General features: G+C 43.4%; 1 protein-coding gene across 2 annotated transcripts in view; it reads right to left on the bottom strand.

Moving 5' to 3' along the window:
* Positions 1 to 280: 280 nt before the first annotated feature.
* Positions 281 to 18,528, bottom strand: part of KLHL22 (kelch like family member 22) — a 22,432-nt gene continuing 4,184 nt past the window's right edge. The window contains exons 2-7 of one of the 2 annotated variants that reach the window (XM_006019887.3): positions 13,473 to 13,752; positions 11,739 to 11,904; positions 8,849 to 9,567; positions 7,260 to 7,452; positions 2,691 to 2,924; positions 281 to 1,348 (exon numbers count right to left, since the gene is read on the bottom strand). In XM_006019887.3, coding sequence (XP_006019949.1) covers positions 971 to 1,348; positions 2,691 to 2,924; positions 7,260 to 7,452; positions 8,849 to 9,567; positions 11,739 to 11,904; positions 13,473 to 13,699 — 1,917 coding nt within the window. In that variant the 5' untranslated portion in view covers positions 13,700 to 13,752 and the 3' untranslated portion in view covers positions 281 to 970. The remainder of the gene's footprint in view (positions 1,349 to 2,690; positions 2,925 to 7,259; positions 7,453 to 8,848; positions 9,568 to 11,738; positions 11,905 to 13,472; positions 13,753 to 18,528) is intronic. The other variant, XM_006019888.3, reaches the window with a different exon arrangement.

Here is an 18,528-nt window from a genome sequence, read left to right as displayed (position 1 = left end):
TCCAGCATTACTTTCCTGGCACTCATTTCTTGGACCTTGGACCATTGTGACTTTCAATCCCTTCAGATATCCTTGTTGGCTTTTTTCTTATACCACTGCAAAACAATTTCTGCTCCCGTTTTTACTTTCCATTACCTAGTGTCTTCTTTAAGTGTTGGGTCATATTTTTTACTAACGTAAGCTCATTTACATTAAAAAAGACCTAGGTAATGGATTAATTTGGTCCACCAAGTTTTAGATTCCCACATTTTGATCAAAGAATAGAGACATTAACCAGAGGAAAAATAAAAACTTCCCACAAGAATTTATTATTTCACTTGTGAACAAATGGTGGTTGTGAAAGTCCAACTGAATTAAAAGTTCATCATAATCAGTACAGAGATTTTCTAAAAGTCTTCCAACTTGTTGATAAAACCTGAAGTACATACATTCAGAAGTGGGTGTCAGATCACAGTTTCTAAACCTATTATGAGGATACCTGCATGCCCAGAGGGAAAGAGGATTCAGGTTTCTTGCTAATGCTGCTGCTGCAACATTTACTCTTGCTGCATGACCTTACACAGCAGACTGACAACTGGCATAGGAAAGAGACACTAGGTTTCATCTTGTGTTAAGCTGGCCATTAGATTTAAGCTGATAGGATCATACAAAGGAACCATGCTGAAAATGTGAAGAGGAGTACCAAGATGAGTCTACTATGTCTTTTTCTGTTCGTTCTGCATCTTGAGAAGAGTCTCTCTCAAAAGGGCAAAACCTTGGTATTTTAATTCTTTGACTGCTTTCACACTACTGTTTGGGGGCAAAATAGAGAAGGACTGACTGCAGAAGGTATTTTGTTTAGAACTTTTTTTTAAGTTTTCAAATGTTTAACACTGACTGAATGTGTGTCATATGAAAGATATAAAAAAGTTTCTACACATTTCCCCTAAATTTTATTTTTCTTGCCTCCCTGCAAAAATGTTCAAGTTCCTTAATCTTCACTTGAATTGTCAAATTCCTCCCAGTCAGACACACTCATAACTTCAGAAGCAAAGTCTGGATGATGTTGTAGCCTGTCTGCATACCATTCTGGGGTCGACTTTTCTGCATCCATTAGAATAGCTCTAGGCAGAGTGAGGACGCAGGCCGCCATTCCAGAAATATCCTCCTCCAGCTGAGGACCTTCTTCCCAGCAGTCTCTCTCTGCATCATAAATATGGACATAGTCCATTCGAATCCCTCGATTGTGGGACCTGCCCCCCAAGACATAGATTCTGTTGTCTAAGATGGCAATTCCTGGTTCTCCATGTCCTGCAGGGAGACGGCGTACGTTTGCCCACTGATCAGTGCAGGGACTGTAGCAGGCTACCTGTTGGAAAACAGATTCAGACACAAAAGAATTTATTCTCCATTTAGTTATCTTTTAATATGTATAATGTTCTACATATTAACAGACATCTTGCCATATCATGGGGTGCCTTTGCTACATCATAGCCATGGCATCTTCTCTCTTTTGAGATGCATTCAGTACTAGAACAGCAGTGTAGCAGGTTAAAACAGATGAAATGCAAAGAAGAAAAGCCCACCTAGTGCTTGCCCAATGCCGTCACAGTGGTTACTGCTGCAAGTCACTTAAAAACAAGTTACCCAGAAGCTGAGGAGCTTGGAAGGAATGTATGACACACACACACACGAAAAAATGGGCCATAACCTACAGAAGAAATGGTGTTACAGTGAAACCAACTAGACAAAAGTCATAAGTGGCTTCTCTGCAGCATGGGAGAGGTGTTTCCAATCATGTATAAATACAAGGAATTGGCTAATATGATTTTTTAACAACTTTTTTGTTACCAGACACTTTCAGTTGACTAGATTTAGTTCTGTCCTCATCATAAAGTGCATTCCATAAACACTGCATAAAAGATAATGTTTGCTTCTTCCCTGTTACCCTTCCACAATGCCATAGCCTGAAACACGTCAAAAGAATTCTCATGTCACAACAGCCTTCTTTTATAGTCAGTTTTTAAATTTAATTTATAGAGAATACTGCATTCTATCCCTTATCCAAGCTTAATTACAAATATATATGTATTCCTACTCTTTCTGTTTTCAAAGAACACATTAGGAATATGAACTAAGTGTAACTGATCCAGCATTATCTTTCCAAATCTACAGATAAGCTAAAGAAGCAAGTCCTCACTGATTGTAGCAGGAACATCCAACAAACCTGATTCTGCCAATTCCATACCTCATTGGGTGCTAAAACCCAATCAGCTGTTAGTCAACTGTAAACACCTCCAGCTTATCCCCCAACAGTTCCTATCCTGCTGTTATACATTGCTTATACAAAAGTTCTTGACAAGTCAAAAATTTCTGAAAGAGTCAAGACAGTGGAGAAAGAATTAAATTTATGGGCCATCTTTGGGTATTTTACATACTCAGCCAAGTACTACCCACCTAGCACTGATTAAAACAAGCAAACAAAACCTGATATGAAGCCCAAGAACTAGTGTTTTAAGGTTTTAAGGGGTCAGAGAGAATGCACATAAGGGAACAAACAGTAAGTAAAGCCCTGCAAATTCAATGGTTACGTGGAGTGGAATTAGAAGTCACTGCAAGCCAGACAGCTGCACAGCAGTGAGATAAACAGACTGTGGCAAAATGCAAAAGTTGTGCATGTGAGCAGCAAAGGGACCAGCACAATAATTTACCTCGTGAACATCTCTCCTATAGCCAGAATCATTGTTGCTGCCTCCAATTACATACAACTTTCCCAGAAGTGCAGCCATCCCATGCCAGGCCCGTCTTGCTGGACCATCTGCTAAGGTGTCCCAGCGGTCAGCCTCTGGATCATAACGATGCAGCTCCTTCAAGTAATCCTCTGCTCTTCTTCCACAGGTAATGTACATTTTCCCATCCAATGTTGCTCCAGCATGTGCATACACCTGAATCATTCCAAGGAAAAGCAAAGAGGGCGAGGGCAAGTTTTCTCTATTTTCTCCCACTTCAAGTATGGAATATACCTCCCCCTTTCAATACAAGACATCAGAGCTGTTATGTCTTTCAGATTACTCAGGCACTAACATTTAGAAGGATTTCTGTGTAGGTAATGATTCCATAAATGTGAGATTCAGTTCTTTAACCGATATAGAGTAAAATATCTGACTCCTCCAGAGCTGCAGTGGCTTCAGGCATCTTATCATTCCTTAACTAGAAGCTCTTCCATACCACCACTTTCCTACTTTGCTTATCCCAAAGCCCTTGTGTGGAAGTTAAAACTTTTATAGAAGCTTTTGCTTCATTACTGAGAAGGCAGGCAGAATAGCCTAGCAGTCATAAATTCTGAGTCACAAGTGATTCGTCCTTTCTGTGACACCAGCATCCCTGGCTGAATTATAATTTCCTGAGGGCACAGGAACAAACCATCCCAATGTGCAGGAAGAATAGCAAATATGGCAGGTTACCAGCTTGGCTTAGCAGAGAACTCTTTGGTGAGCTCAAACACAAAAAAAAAGCTTGCAAGAAGTGGAAACTCGGACAGATGACTAAGGAGGAGTATAAGAATATTGCTCAGGGATGAAATCAGGAAAGCCAAAGCCAACTGAATTTGCAGCTAGCAAGGGACATGAAAGGTAACAAGAAGGGTTTTTACAAGTATGTCAGCAACAAGAGGAAGGTCAGGGAAAGTGTGGGTCCCTTACTGAATGGGGGAGGCACCTTAGTAACAGATGATGAAGAAAAGGCTGAAGTACTCAATGCCTTTTTTAACCTTGGTCTTCACAGGCAAGGTCAGGTCCCAAACTGCTGCACCTGGCAGCAGAGTTTGGGGAGAAGGTGAGCAGCCCTCAGTAGTGAAAGAACAGGTTAGGGACTATTAAAAAAAGCTGAACATGTACAGGTCCATGGGGCCAGATGCAATGCATCCAAAAGTGCTGAGGGAGTTGGCTGGTGTGATTGCAGAGTCACTGGCCATTATTTTTGAGAACTCGTGGTGAACAGGGGAGGTCCCGGATGATTAGAAAAGGACAATTATAGTGCTCATCTTTAAGAAAGGGAAGGAGGAGGATCCAGGAAACTACAGACCAGTCAGCCTCATGTCAATCCCAAGAAAAATCAGAGAGCCAGGTCCTCAAGGAATCCATTTCTAAGCACTTGGAGAAGAAAAAAGTGATTAGATACAGTCAGCATGGATTCACCAAGGAAAAGTCATGCCTGACCAACCTGATTGCCTTCTATGATAAGATGACTGGATCTGGATGTGGGGAGAGCAGTGGGTATGATATACCTTGAGATAGCAGTTACAGTTACATGTTACAGTCTCCCACAGCATTCTTGCAAGCAAGTTAAGGAAGTATGGGTTGGATGAATGAACTATAAGGTGGACAGAAGGCTTGCTGGATCATCAGGTTCAATGGGTAGTGATCACTGGCTTGAGGTCTAGTTGGCAGCTGATATCAAATGGAGTGCCCCAGGGGTCAATCTTGAGGCCGGTTTTGTTCAGTTTCTTCATTAACAATCTGGAAGATGGGATGGATTGCATCCTAAACAAATCTGTGGATGACACCAAGCTGGGGGGGAGGAGGGGGGGAGGGGAGTAGTAGATATGCTGGAGGGTAGGGCTAGGATTTAGAGCGACCTAGACAAATTGGAGGATTGGGCCGTAAGAAATCTCATGAGGTTCAACAAGGATAAATGCAAAGTCCTGAACTTAGGATAGAACAATCCCATATACTGCTACAGGCTGGGGACCAACTGGCAAAGCAGCTCTGCAGAAAAGGACCAAGGGGTTACTGTGGACAATAAGCTGAATATGAGTCAACAGTGTGCTCTTGTTGCCAAGAAGGCTAAAAGCATACTGGGCTATATTAGTAGAAGCACTGCAAGCAGATCAAGGGAAGTGATTTTTCCCCTCTATTCTGCACTGGTGAGGCCACATCTGGAGTACTGTGTTGTTTTGGGCCTCCCCCTACAGAAAGGATGTGGACAAGTTGGAGAGAGTCCAGTGGAGGGCAATGAAAATGGTGAGGGGGGTTGGAAGACATGGCTTATGAGGACAGTGTGAAGGAATTGGGCTTATTTCATTGCAGAAGAGAAGACTGAGGGGGGATTTAATAGCAGTCTTTAACTACGTGAAGGGTAGTTCCAAAGAGGATGGAGCTAGACTGTTCTCAGTGGTGGCAAATGACAGAACAAGGGGCAATGGTCTCAAGTTGCACAAGGGAAGTTTAGGTTGGATATTAAGACAAACTCTCTCACTAGGAGCGTAGTGAAGCACTGGAACAGGTTACCTAGAGAAGTGGTGGAATCTCTATCCTTGGCGGGTTTTAAGGCCTGGCTTGACAAAGCCCTGGTTGGAATTATCTAGTTAGGGATGGTCCTGCTTTGAGCAGCAGGTTGGACTAGACGACCTCCTGAGGTCCCTTCCGACCTTAATTTCCTATGATTCTATGGTCCACTGTAGTTTCCTCTACATCATGCGAATCATATGGCTGGGTATACATCAGGGAAGATGGCCAGCAAGAAACTTGTACTACTAATACCCATGCTGTATTCATTCTGGGAATAAAGTGAAGCTATAAAGCAGGCACCTTTCACCAGCAAGAACTCTAATTTTAAGAAATTTTTAAAAATCAATTGTATGCAGCTTTTTCATTGGAGGGACAGGAAAACTGACATCTGAGTTTCAAAATACAGGCATTGTTCCTGTTTCTCATATGATTTGGGATTTTTTCCTCTCTGGTCATATTAAGATTTGCCCCCTTGACCTAAAAAGCACCAATAGCTGATTAAAACTGATGGAAGTTGCAAGGGTTCAGTATATTTCAGGATCAAACTCGTTCTTACTTAGGAACTGTTTTCATTGGATAGTCTATTCAAATAGAGTCCACTAGCAAAAAAGTCTTATTGTAACACCACAGAATAATCCCTTCATATAGTGAGTGACAGGAGAAGAAATGGAAGCATAAAACCACCATATACAAACTGCTAACTTTTAATGGAGCTGCCTTGAAGGATCATCTCTCTCAACCATACCTCACAAAAACTTATACTGGCCTATTTCTAGACTCAGATTTCTCTCTCTCATATAACCAGGAAGTTTACCTAGATCACATAGTAGGGGAGAGGTAGTTTTTCAGTAGGATCAGTTTAGAGACAACATAAGGATGACACAAATGTAGATGCAATGGTATTTTAAAACCTCCTCTTGATATTTGTCCCTCTATTTTTGGCTCACTGTCCTCCACCTGAATATAACAAAATTAAGAGTCATGCCTGAGATAAGCCACAAAAAGTATGTAGGAGAGATCAAAACAAGTATCAGGGAAGTTAATCAGTGACCTGGAAGATGGCATAGGCTGCACCCTCAGCAAGTTTGCAGATGACACCAAGTTGGGGGGAGTAGTAGATATGCTGGAGGGTAGGGCTAGAATTCAGAATGACTTAGATAAATTGGAGGATTGAGCTAGAAGGAATCTCATGAGGTTCAACAAGGACAAGTGCAAAGTCCTGCACTTAGGACAGAACAATCCCATGTACCAGTACAGACTGGGGGTGATGGGCTGGGCAACAGCTTTGCAGAAAAGGACCTGGGGGTTACAGTAGACAATAAGCTGAATATGAGCCAGCAGTGTGCCTTGTTGCCAAGAAGGCTAATGGCATTCTGGGCTGCACTGGTAGGTGTGTTGCCAGTAGGTCAAGGGAAGTGATTATTTCCTTTTATTCAGCACTGGTGAGGCCACATCTGGAATACTGTGTTCAGTTTTGGACCCCCACTACAAAAAGGATGTGGACAAATTGGAGAGACTCCAGCAGAGGGCAACTAAAATGGTGAGGGGGCTGGGGGACAAGAGGAAAGAACGAGAGAACTGGGTTTATTTAATCTAGAAAACAGAAGACTGAGGGGAGATTTAATAGCAGCCTTCAACTACCTGAAGGGGGATTTGAAAGAGGATGGTGCTAGACTGATCTCAGTGGTAGCAGGTGACAGAACAAGGGGCAACAGTCTCAATTTGCAGCAAAAAAAGTTTAGGTTGGATATTAATTTTCTCACTAGAGGGTAGCTAAACATTGGAGCAGATTACCCAGAGAGGTGATGGAAGCTCCATCCTTGGAGGTTTTCAAAACCCAGCTAGACAAATCTTTGGCTGGGATGATCTAGTTGGGAATGGTCCTGCTTTGAGCAGGGGGTTGGACTAGATGACCTCCTGAGGTCCCTTCCAGCCCTAACTTTCTATGATTTTATTACTCTAATCAGGACTTGCTGGCAGTGCATTTCTTACCTTCTTTCTCAGAGGTGCCACATATTCCCAGGTGTTGGTTTTAGGATCGTACCTCTCCACCTCTCTCAGATCATCATGATAGTCCCGTCCTGCGACAGCATATATGTATTCATCCACAACACAGACACAGAGGTCAGCATGCTCTTGCTGCAGAGACTGGATCTGGAACCATTTGTTGTGTCGTGGGTCATATCTTGCAAAGGAATATGATCAAACTATGTTACCAACACACAGCCAACAAAGAGCAGTGAGACACTGAGACAGTGTCATTGCTGGAACATGGGTCAGCTTCAGGCAGATCAGGACAACAAAACTGTCTTTGCTCAAATTCATTTCTTTTGTAAGGTGCTGTTCCCATTACAATGACACTTAGCCATGTCAAAGTGTAACTACTGGTTAAGTTTTATTTTATTTTGCAAAGAGATATTTTAGCAAAAATAAACCAGACTATGAAAGCTTAGTCCTTCCAGTATCTTTGTACCACTGCCACTAAACAAACTGACAATCCTGTTAGTTGGCAGATATGCCACGAGGTAAAATTAGCAAACACTAGCACAAGGACTAAATGAGGGATCTCAAAAAGGGAGGAAAAGTAAGGATGTTTAATGCTTCTTTGGTTTGTTCAGAGTAAGAGGGGCCTTAAAATAGCCATTCCAGTAAAACTGTGAAAACTTAATTACAAGAGAAGTATGAATGAAACCATTGGGACTGAAAGTCAGGTTGTGTATGAAAGTAAGAACAACTGAACTAAAATCTCAAGAAATCACTATAATATGGAGAGAAAGGTTTGTAATTCAGCTGTTTATCATGTAATAAGCTTAAACATATAAAGTTAAAAATGATCTTTGCTCTATCCCTCTGGAAATTAAAAAAAATAGAAATTGGTGCTGGAGAACTATACATATGAAATCACAATAAGCAACCAACACTGCAACTTGGCTTAAAATGGTTTTGATAGCTGTGTTCCTTAATTCACTTCCTGTTGCTATCACATTTATGAATACTGCTATTTCGAGTTCACTGATGCAAACTACAAGTCTGGCATTTAGCCTCTAAGAAAAGAAGAAGAGCCGTCTCTTCTCTAGCAGTGCTTAAAAAGCTTCTACTCCTCCAATATTCAGGTAAACAGTAGGAAACCCCATACTTGCTTATAATACCATTTTTTAATTCAGCGTAAGTATAATCAGTAAGTATAATCCTTATTTGACAGATGAGACAGAAGCTAAGAAAGTTGACCAAACTGCAAAAGGTTATTAGTGTAAGAACCAAGATTAGCATATAAGAAGCCCTATCTGCCAGTTTTGTGCTCAGAACTCAATATTTTGCTGCAACTCAACTAAGCTTTTGTATAGTGTTGCAATATTTGCTTTTCTTCTTTTGACTGATAAGCAAACAATATGTGCTCAAACAGAAGCTTCCTCTTTTACTATCAGGTTGGTCTTTTTTCATCCTTGCCATTTCTTTTGGTAAGGTCCCACACAGTTCCCAACATTTCTGGCCAACTATAAAAAGTACTGCAGTGGAGATTTCTTGACCTGAGAGTTGTAACTGGCTGGTAATAGAGAATGGTGTCAGAAATCATCTCTTACCTCCAGCACCTGGACTCTGCTCGAAAACCTCGTACATTATTATCTCCTCCAATTAAATATACAAAGTTGTTGAGAACAGCAATCCCTTGGTTGGACATCCTGGGGGCTAATGCAGCAGAAAAGTGCTTCCACTCTCCCAACAAAGGGTTCAGGTACTTGGCCTGGTCACTAAGGACTGTTGAGGGAGTAGAATGCATCCCTCCAAAGCCCACTACACAGTGGAACTCGGACCGCAGCTGCGTGTGTGAGCTCTGAAGCACGGGTTGAAGACATTCATTTTTATGGTACATTAGTGCATTGGCTACTGTATCCTTTAATGGACATGCGCTTAACTTGTCGTGGAGCCTCTGCAGGATCTGGAGCTCCATCAGGGGGAAGCGGACTGTCTCCAATAGCTTTGGAGGCTCCATTAGTGAGACCTGATCTGTCTCCAACTGCTCTGGAGTGTAATGATAAAGAAGTGCCCCTTCATAAACCTCATTCTCACAGCTGACCTCCAAACAGTTGCTGCTGAGAAGGGTGTAGACCTTTTCCAGGGATAGCTGTCGGTATGTTTCTGTCTTTGAGAAGGTCACAAAGTTCTTCAGAATGTAGGAGTCCAGCTGTTCACTCAAATGTCTCAAGTCAAATAGATCAGCTAATTTGTACATATCCAGGATGTTCTCCTCATCTACCCATGGCATGAGGAAATCACAACTGAACTTAACAACTTCTGGAATCTGTAAGAGACAGAGCACATAATTTTAACTCTGGACAATCCACTTCTTGAATTGCACTAGAGAGACTAGGTTCCTAGAGGCATGAAAGACAGCTCATGAGGTTGTATGGAATGGTAGGAAAACCAATCACTGTGAAGGCCGACAATATGACTCTGCCTATTACACTACTGGCCCAAACTGAAAGCCATGGTACCGCAATCACCTTTCTCCAAAGAAGAACATGATCCTACGTGGGTCTGTAGATGAGTAGACAACAGTTTTTCTGTTTCCAGACAGACCAAACATATTGCATTAAAGGCAGAGAGACAAATGCACAACAGGATAGTAAGTTGGATATTATCATTCCAATGCAGAAGAAGCCTTTTGAAAGAAAAATTAATACTTAAATGTAGTTTACGGAGTACAGTATAAAATTGCTCCTTTAAATTAAAGACATCCTGAAAGCAGAAAAGTTCTCTTTACTAGAGATGACTGTCTCCACTGAGAAGCATCTCGTGAATCCACTAGGGTTGACAGAGTAAACCACCCAGTGAGCATGTGATCTGTGCAGCATTTAGAAGATAGCAACATGAGAAACAGAAGCAAAATACATCTTGATGGCAAACCAAGAGCTCTGCAAGCTTTGTAGACACTGGGGTCCTTGTTCCACCCAGTTAATGGGCCAGGGTTGAGGGTGTTGCAGGGCACTAAGATGTGCCTGCTCCTTTAAGGGCAGAAGCAGCCTAGCCACGGAGCCCTGCAGGCTAGGCAGAGCTCCACAGCTGCAGGTTGCCTGAGCAACAGGCTAACAAGGTAAATTAGCCAATACCTGCAGGTGGTCAGCTGAACTGAAGAAGGCAGGGCTCTGGGAACACATAAGCTCAGGGCTGGGGCTAACAGGATCCACTCTCTCTGGAGACTGCCAGGGGAAGGACACCCTGCTCAGGAGAGCTGCCCAGAGGTGTCTGGTTGCCTGCTTTGCTGCCTACAAGAACAATAAGGCTCCAGGAGCCCACAAGGTACCCAGGGCTAGAAGACATGCTGTTCTAGGGTTGGAAGTTTGCCTTCTTAAAGGGGTAGAGCACAGTCTTCAACGTTATTGGTCTGTTACAGCCCAGGGGCTTATATTTGTGTTGTTTTTTGTACCAGAGGTTTGGGATAGGGCTGTAAGGGTGGGGGTACAGAGGCCCCATTAGTGTCCAGGAGGGGCACACAATTCCTTTGAGCCCTGATAGGGGCAGGGGCAGGGCATGAACTGTGAGAGAGCCTGCAGCGGGCAGAGAGTGCAATGCACTGAGATAGACAGGGGCTGGAGGGCTTGATGCCAGAAGGGCGCAGTCAGACAGGGGCCAAGACTCCCACAGACAGGGGGCCGGGGGCCCGGTGACTGGGAGAAACCAACTGGAGCTAGTGCTTCAAAGCCAGGTCCGACATAGTGGGCCTAGGCTAGAAGGCCTAGCTAAATTAAAGGGGTGGTGACCAAGGAGGCGAAGACCCCAACAGAGGGAACAACATTTTTGTAACATCCATGAGGCATGGGGTGTGGTGTAGGGGTGGCTCAAGAGCCATGCAATTAGCCCATAAGGCTCAAGATGCCCAGTGCGGCACAGTACTGCAGAGAAGTCCAGTGAAGGGCTCAAGGACCAGTGAGGTTCATTGGACTGGGACCACACGAAAGCCTATGGGGAGCCTCCCGATTTATTTCACCAACAAGACATGGCAGGTGAGACAAGAGGGTGCCCTCGGGGTGGAGCTGGCACAGTTGCAAAGCTGCCAGGGACATCACAGCCACCTCCGGGAACCCCAAACCATGACAAGGGGGAAAGGGATGTGTGCCTGTGGAATCAGCCCACATTCTGTAGATGAGATCCTGAAAATTTGGAGCACCCTAACAGCATCAGAACAGAACATGATATCATTTAACACAAACCGTAATGTATTCTAACAGTGTGCCTGATGAGATATCATTAAGCAGGAAAGAGATTACTGACCATATTGGGGGAAGTCAACCATTATAAAAGTCTGCCTTTTGAATAAATGGTAAAGGACTATAAATAATAAAATTACTTATAAGAATGAGAGACAATCCAGATCTAGTTTATACACATCTGAAACTGTATGTCCCTATTCCTTATTTGCCCCTCTTCCCTTTTCCTCTTGTTTCTTCTTCATCGCATCTCCTAAATCCTCACCTGAAGTTGGCAGGCTGCAGATAATATTTCTTGCACGTTGCTCAGGCTAAGTTCCAGCTCAGATGTGTATATAAAATTCAGGATTTTACACATTGCATTGTACGAGACTCCATGAATACGAACCTCTCCCTGTTCCATCTCTCTGAGGCCTCCAGCAAACATTCCTCTGAAAAAAGAAAAAGTACATGCTGCACTACAGTGTTATCAAGGCCATGTAACTATTCAACCTCTCATTATTCTGGGGACATCCAAAACATTCAGATGGATGGATAACAGCCAGACAGCTTTGTAGAGTCTATACTCCTGTTCCCAAATCCAGTAGGCCAAGAAAGATATGCTCAGCTGTCTAGCTTTGGGACCAGAAGCCTCAAATGACTAAGAGGCCAACATACTCTTGTGTCTGACAATGTGATTATCATCATTAAAGGTCTTTTAGAGCTTGTTGTGTAAACCCTCATTTTTAAAGAAGTTTAAACAAAAAAGAAAAAAAAATCATAGGAGTTGCTAGCCTATTGCCAGTGCTCTACTGCTACAAAGAACACAATGTTAAGATGCATATCATATGCCCCTCTCTTCCTGAAAGTGTTGGAACCACTGAGAGAGCACACACAGTTCAGAAGTGAGCAAAAGCATTTAAATCCTAGCCCCTAAAAAGGATGGCTTCATGTCATTCAGCAGCAACCCCAAACAATGCTGATGGATTCCTCAAGAAGATCCAAACTCTCTTGTCTAAGAGAATTATGTCTGTTATATCAAGCTTGAAGTGTTGAAAAAATAGGGGGTGATAAAAGCAGAGAGAATACCCAAGTGCATCATCAGGAATGCAAAGGAATTACTTTAGCCTAGATGTGCTGAGAACTGAAATCTGAGGGTATATTTTTTGGATCAGACTAGCCTTTTTCCAGATAAAATTAGTTAAAAGAAATTCCTTCCTAACTTTTGGGTGCCATTCGCTAGAACTACGATAATTTGTTTTGGGAAATTAAATTTTGTAGGACATTAAATCGATGATGCAAATTGTGACTGTTCAATAATTAGCGGACTAAGGGCTGATCCAGCTCTCAAAGTCAACAGAAAGACCCCACTGAATTCAGCCACAGTTGGATTTGCCCCCAGGATACCTCAAGTTATTACAATCTAATAATTACAGCATGAAGAAAACTATGTTTCCCACAATACATTTTATAACTTGCCATGTATTATGAAACAAATACTATAATAGGCCAAATCTCACTGATGCTAATAAAACTTTAGCAGCCTCACTGGATGCACTGTGTAGTATTTCTGACATACAGGACATTTATAACAAGGAAAAGTACTATGGGCTCTGAGTGAAATGGAGGCACTTGGAAGCAAAAAACTTTATGTGCAGTACAAAGATTGGTTTTACTTTCAAAATGGTATAAAAGAATAGAGAACAAATATAAATTAAATACTTAAAATGCATTAAACTCATTTAAGTCTCATTTGACACCCAAAAGCAAATGGATCCTACATCATAAGGCTGACTCTCTATTTCTTTCTCATCCCTATGTTCAGCATCATAATTAAATGTTCAGGCACTGCAGTGTCTGAGTATACCATGGGCTATAACAAGTTCCATGCAGCCTCATGCATCCTTTGAGATAGAAGCAGAATTCTATGGGAAAACCATCTACAATTCAGAATTTATTGAGTGTTGCTGCTTTGAGTCGTATTGAAAAATATGTCACTTATAGAAGCATTGTGATTCACCTGAAATAGTCACAAGATGCAGCTAGAAGTATACGATGAGCTTCAATAGGTTTCTCCTCCACTACCAGGACTACATCGAAGAGGATGCCACGATCTCGGAGAGTTACCAGGCCACTGAGCAAGGCCTGAGAGTGCTCTGCACTGCGATAGATGTTGCTGGTACGCTGCTGAAGTGAGGGCTTGAGGTGAATCTTTCCTGGCTGAGTAAGCTCCTGATCCTCCGCCATCCCAAGCAGAAATGTTCAGTGCCTGGCAGCCACCAGTTACAGTAGGATGAATTCTGTAAGATAAGAAAAACACTACAGTTTTCTGTTTTCTGCTTTATGAACAATACTTTGAAGCTTGTGTCACAGTCATCAAAACAAATCCATTCTTAAATACATGGAGAACCCCTAAAACAATGTTCTATTCCAGTAGCGCTATGTGGATTGACAAAAGTATAAACAAGAGTAAATTGTGGTGCACAGTACCAAGTTACATAGTGATTTAGATGCCTCTGGTGTCACATTAGCTACTCCATGGCCACATCTACACGAGACACTGACTGCACAGCAACCCAAGTTCTGCTCTAATGAACAGCTTTTTCATGATGCTACTGCACAGTAGCCTAATGCTAACAATTGTTGCCGCGTGGTGCTGCTGTGCAGTAGTATCGGGCTACTGTGTAGTCAGCATCTCATGTAGACACAGACCCTGAGTCATCATCTGTAATTTACTAAACTATCTCAAAACTTACTTCTCCTTGTCCTAACCTTTTCATATTGCTTTAGCTGAGCACATTCCCACAAGTCATTACGAAACTAAGGATTTGCCAGCATAAGGGTATTTACTTTGAAGCAAGAAGCTTCACTAGAATTCCTTCCACTGTTTCTTATTAACTGTCATTTAGCAGCTCTATCCAACCAAACAGTCAGAGTTTACTTCCTTACAAGTGATTGCTTCTACAGAGGTGAGAACTTTCTCTGAAGTATGTGCCACGCCTTATGGCTCCACATTCCATGCTCCTTTGCAATGCTGCACATTAGAGGATTGCTCCTCTGAGGCACAATGGGGTATTATCCGGCACAAGTTAGCCAGAGGTTAATGTGTTCTCTGTCTGGAAGTCAAACCAAAAAGCCCATGGTTCCCCTCTTGCCACTCTTCTTGGGTGGCCGACATCATTTTCAAACTCCTAAAAGACCACTAAGAACAAAGCAAAGCTCCATGCCATGATGCTGATAGATAGGAGTATGTAGCATCTAGTGCACATGTATTTGATGGGTTGCCACCGGATGGCTACAACTTTGAAAGCCAACTGTCTTACTGCTAAGTGGTCTTGGCTACATTTTTTGCAACATCAGCAGCTACAGCTTCCTCTATCCTGCCAAAAGCTGTATAAAAGAGGAACGATAGTACAGATGAAGACAATAAGCTATAGCTTCAGAAATGTCTTCTTTTAGAACAGTTTCACTCTGTGCACCACCATTTTTGGACTCACAAAACAGGCACTGACTCTTGGGAGTAGACTGGGAGTAGACTGTGCTTCATACCTGGAGTGACCCACTGTGGCTACAGAACTCCAGAAGGATAAACAGCATTTTCCCTGAATCTGCATGGAGATTAGACTAGAGGCACAGATTGCAAATATGGAATTTCTGCTAGCCCTTCAAAAGCATGTAGGCCTTGCTATGTGGAAGTTCACTACCCCTAACTGCTACCGTGTAGTCACTAACCAGTTTGGCCTGGACATACTGACAGTCTTGGCTGTTTCAACTGATGTCAGTTGAACTGAAGGTTCTGGTGTTGGCAAAAGTAGTGTGATCTCCACTTAATTATGTCCTACTGCTATGTGCTGTAAATCTTGCCAACCCAAGGAGGCTATTGATGATCTTGTGGGCAAAGGGTTCCCTGGTTGCATTGGGGCAACCAGTAGAACCCTTATTCCTATCCTCTGTACCCGCCCGGTCTGCCCTTGGAATTCTAAAATGTGAAGCGTGCTTCCCAGCAATAAGGTTTGCACATTCATCATCTCCATTAGCTGCCTCCACATCTCCCTGACCAATCTGTAATGTCCCAAGTCACGCCAACATTCTTCTTCTCCACAGCAAGTCAGTCCCTTTTTCACCAGTTCCTTCATCACAAAGAAGGTCTCTCTTTTTGTTTCTCATCTCTGGGATTTCTGAGCCATTCTCTCTCAGTTGATATCTCTATGAAAACTTCTGAGACAAACCAAAGGGTAGGGAATTTCATAGGGATTATCAGTTGCAGGTAGCTTGTAGACTGTGTGCTGCCCAGTGCATGTCGAATGCAGTTCTGCCATGTTTTGACAGTAGGGAGATAGAGGCCTTGGGCTAGAGTACTAATAACAGCAATTTTGGGGTAGTACATGGGGGGTATGGAGCAAGGGAGCAATGGTTTCAGGTTCCAACAAGGGAAGTTGAGGTTAGATATTAGGAAAAATTCTCTCACTAGGAGTAAAACACTGGAACAGATTACCCAGAGAAGTTGTGGAATCTTCATCCTTGGAGGTTTTGAAGACCCGGCTAGACAAAGCCTTAGCTGGGATGATCTATCTGGGGATGGTCCTTCTTTGAGCAGGGGTTTGGACTAGATGACCTCCTAAGGTCCCTCCCAACCCTACTTTTCTATGATTTTATGATATAGAGTGGTTAGGAGGGACCTTATGAGGTCAGGCTAAGGATTATGTTTGCCTTTCTGCAAGCAGTTGGAACATTGGAGAACATGTCCCTGATACGTATCAATAGCTAAGCCCCCACAAATTCTTGGCATTGCAAGAATGATGCCTCTTGATATTCTACATGCTTGGCGGAGAATAGGCACTGTACCCGGCTGAGCCAAAACAATAGGTGTCTTGTGCTCCTGGATTGAGTTGTTATGTTTGGCGCCCTTCTTGTGCTGACATCCAGGTACCTTGGACTACCCACTCATGGTAAGTCTCTCTTAACTCTCCTGCTACTTTTGGCCTTAAAAAAAAAGAAAAGGGAGGTTCCTTTGGTGGTATAAACTATCGTGAGCGCGCTCCCACCACTGGTGCTTCTTGGGGCTCCGCCTCCCTTATACCCCGTTCACTTGCCAGTCAAGTCCTGATGGCTCCAGATGTCACAGCTTTTAGCAATATGCAGATATATCTTTCTTTGTCCTTAGTTTTCTCTTATCCCTTCTATAAGAATAGGAACATACCTATAAATTGGTCTGGTGTTCCTTTGAACCTGACAACTCAGTCCAGCATGGATCTATACTAATCCTGAATTGCCCGATTCACTTAGTTAATTCGCAGGCATGTAAATATAGATAAATCAGTTCATAGATAATAAAATAAATAATGATCCCATAAAGGAAATAAAGGATTCATTCGTCTTGCTTCTCTTCACTCATATCAATTTCATTATCAATTCATTAAGAAGGTTCACCCCACATCATGTACACATGTAGCTCTGGGCTGTCTCACCTTCTTGTCTTCAATCAATTATGTCTCTGCAGTTTCCTATTGGAAGTTCCGCTTGCACTCAGTCAGGACCCCTTCTCTGAATTTCACATCTCACACTTTACCCTTTTGTAGAGTATTCCTCCACTGAGCTTTGGCATGAGGCTTCCCCAATATCTTCTTCCAGGTTCCTGTCTTCTGGTGTCAGGGTATGGGATTCCACACAGACCTCTGCTCCACTGCCCTGCACCGTTTGATGGCTGGAGATCCCTCTGGGTCTCCAGTCTGGGAAACTGGCACAGCTGGTTACCCCAGTTCCGGCTGGAGCAGTTGATGCAGGCATACTGCCTTCTTTCCCCATGCTAACCTGGCCTTTTTAACTCCAGTAATGGGAGTGGGTTTGTGATGTCACAGACTGCCCAATTCTTAAATCGCAGTGTGCATGCATTCACAAACTGTGGTGCTGGTGCCATGCACCTCGCTGCTCGCGCCGGCTCCACAACTGTTGGTAAGAGCTGGCCCTTTCATGCCCTTGCTCAGCAAAACGTGCAGTTGTTCAGTGTCCTAGGTGAGCCTCCCAGTTTCATCCCACTACAGGGTCGACACGCAGAACTTGTCGCTCAGCGACAGCCACATATTCAGGAACCAAGATAAAGGCAGCCCTGTCTTGTAGTGTTAAAAAAACCTGACCAGACCTATCTTCTGCATCTAAAATCCCATTTTACAATGCTGAGGAAATGCTTAAAGTCCACTATGCCAGTGAGACGATTTGCAATGAGTTTTAAGCATCCAGAACATTAACAGTGTTGGTGCCTTGTTAACAGCACAGTAATATGTTTTCTACCTGGGGTTTGATTTTTGCTGCAATCTAATTTTTAGTACACTTTGTATCATAAACGACTCGTGCCCCCGGCAGCTGGGTGGGCACGGCGGCAGCAGTAGCATGGCGGTGGTGGCAGGAGTGCAGCAGCGGTAAGCGGGGGAGCTCCCGCAGACACCACCAACACTGTTGGTGGGGAGGGGGTGGGAGGGAGGAGCTGGAGGAGGGTGGCGAGCCCGCAGCCACCGCCTGCAGTGTCAGCAGCAGCCAACAGGGATCATGGACTGCCCGCAGACACCGCCGGGTGTGTCGGCAGCAGGGTGGTGAGCGGTGACTGCCCACAGGCGCTGCTGACAGTGTCAGCAGTGCCTTTTTATAGTGGGTGCACGGCCACACTCAGGAGGTACACGTACACCTCCTACGCACCACCCCTGCTTTGTATGGTGAAAAAAAGCTTTCCTAAAATTTTGTTCTGAAAACAATTTTATACTGTTGAACTGGATTGTTGAGTTGATCACAATACACTACCCGACTAGAGAACTACAGAATGCTCAGTTCTTGATAATCACATTTCTAAGATAGAGGTGTTCCTTGCTATCTGGCATGGGACAGTGGGTGGAATGAAGGTTCTGGTGTTGGCAAAAGAGGAACCACTGCAGCAGTAGGGATGGAGTATGATTTAATTAAATGGGTAGAAGGAAATGGGAGAGATACAGCTGGCAGGCTGGCTGTTGCAAGGTAGGCCAGCTAGCTATTGCAACTCACTGAATATGGTTATTTTAAGCAGGTGGTCAGGAACTGGTGACTCAATC

Source organism: Alligator sinensis, unplaced genomic scaffold, assembly GCF_000455745.1.
Source record: "Alligator sinensis unplaced genomic scaffold, ASM45574v1 scaffold505_1, whole genome shotgun sequence".
In the NCBI taxonomy this organism is placed as follows: domain Eukaryota; kingdom Metazoa; phylum Chordata; order Crocodylia; family Alligatoridae; genus Alligator; species Alligator sinensis.
The sequence above is the reverse complement of the archived record's forward strand: the minus strand, read 5'-3'. Positions and strand labels throughout refer to the sequence as shown.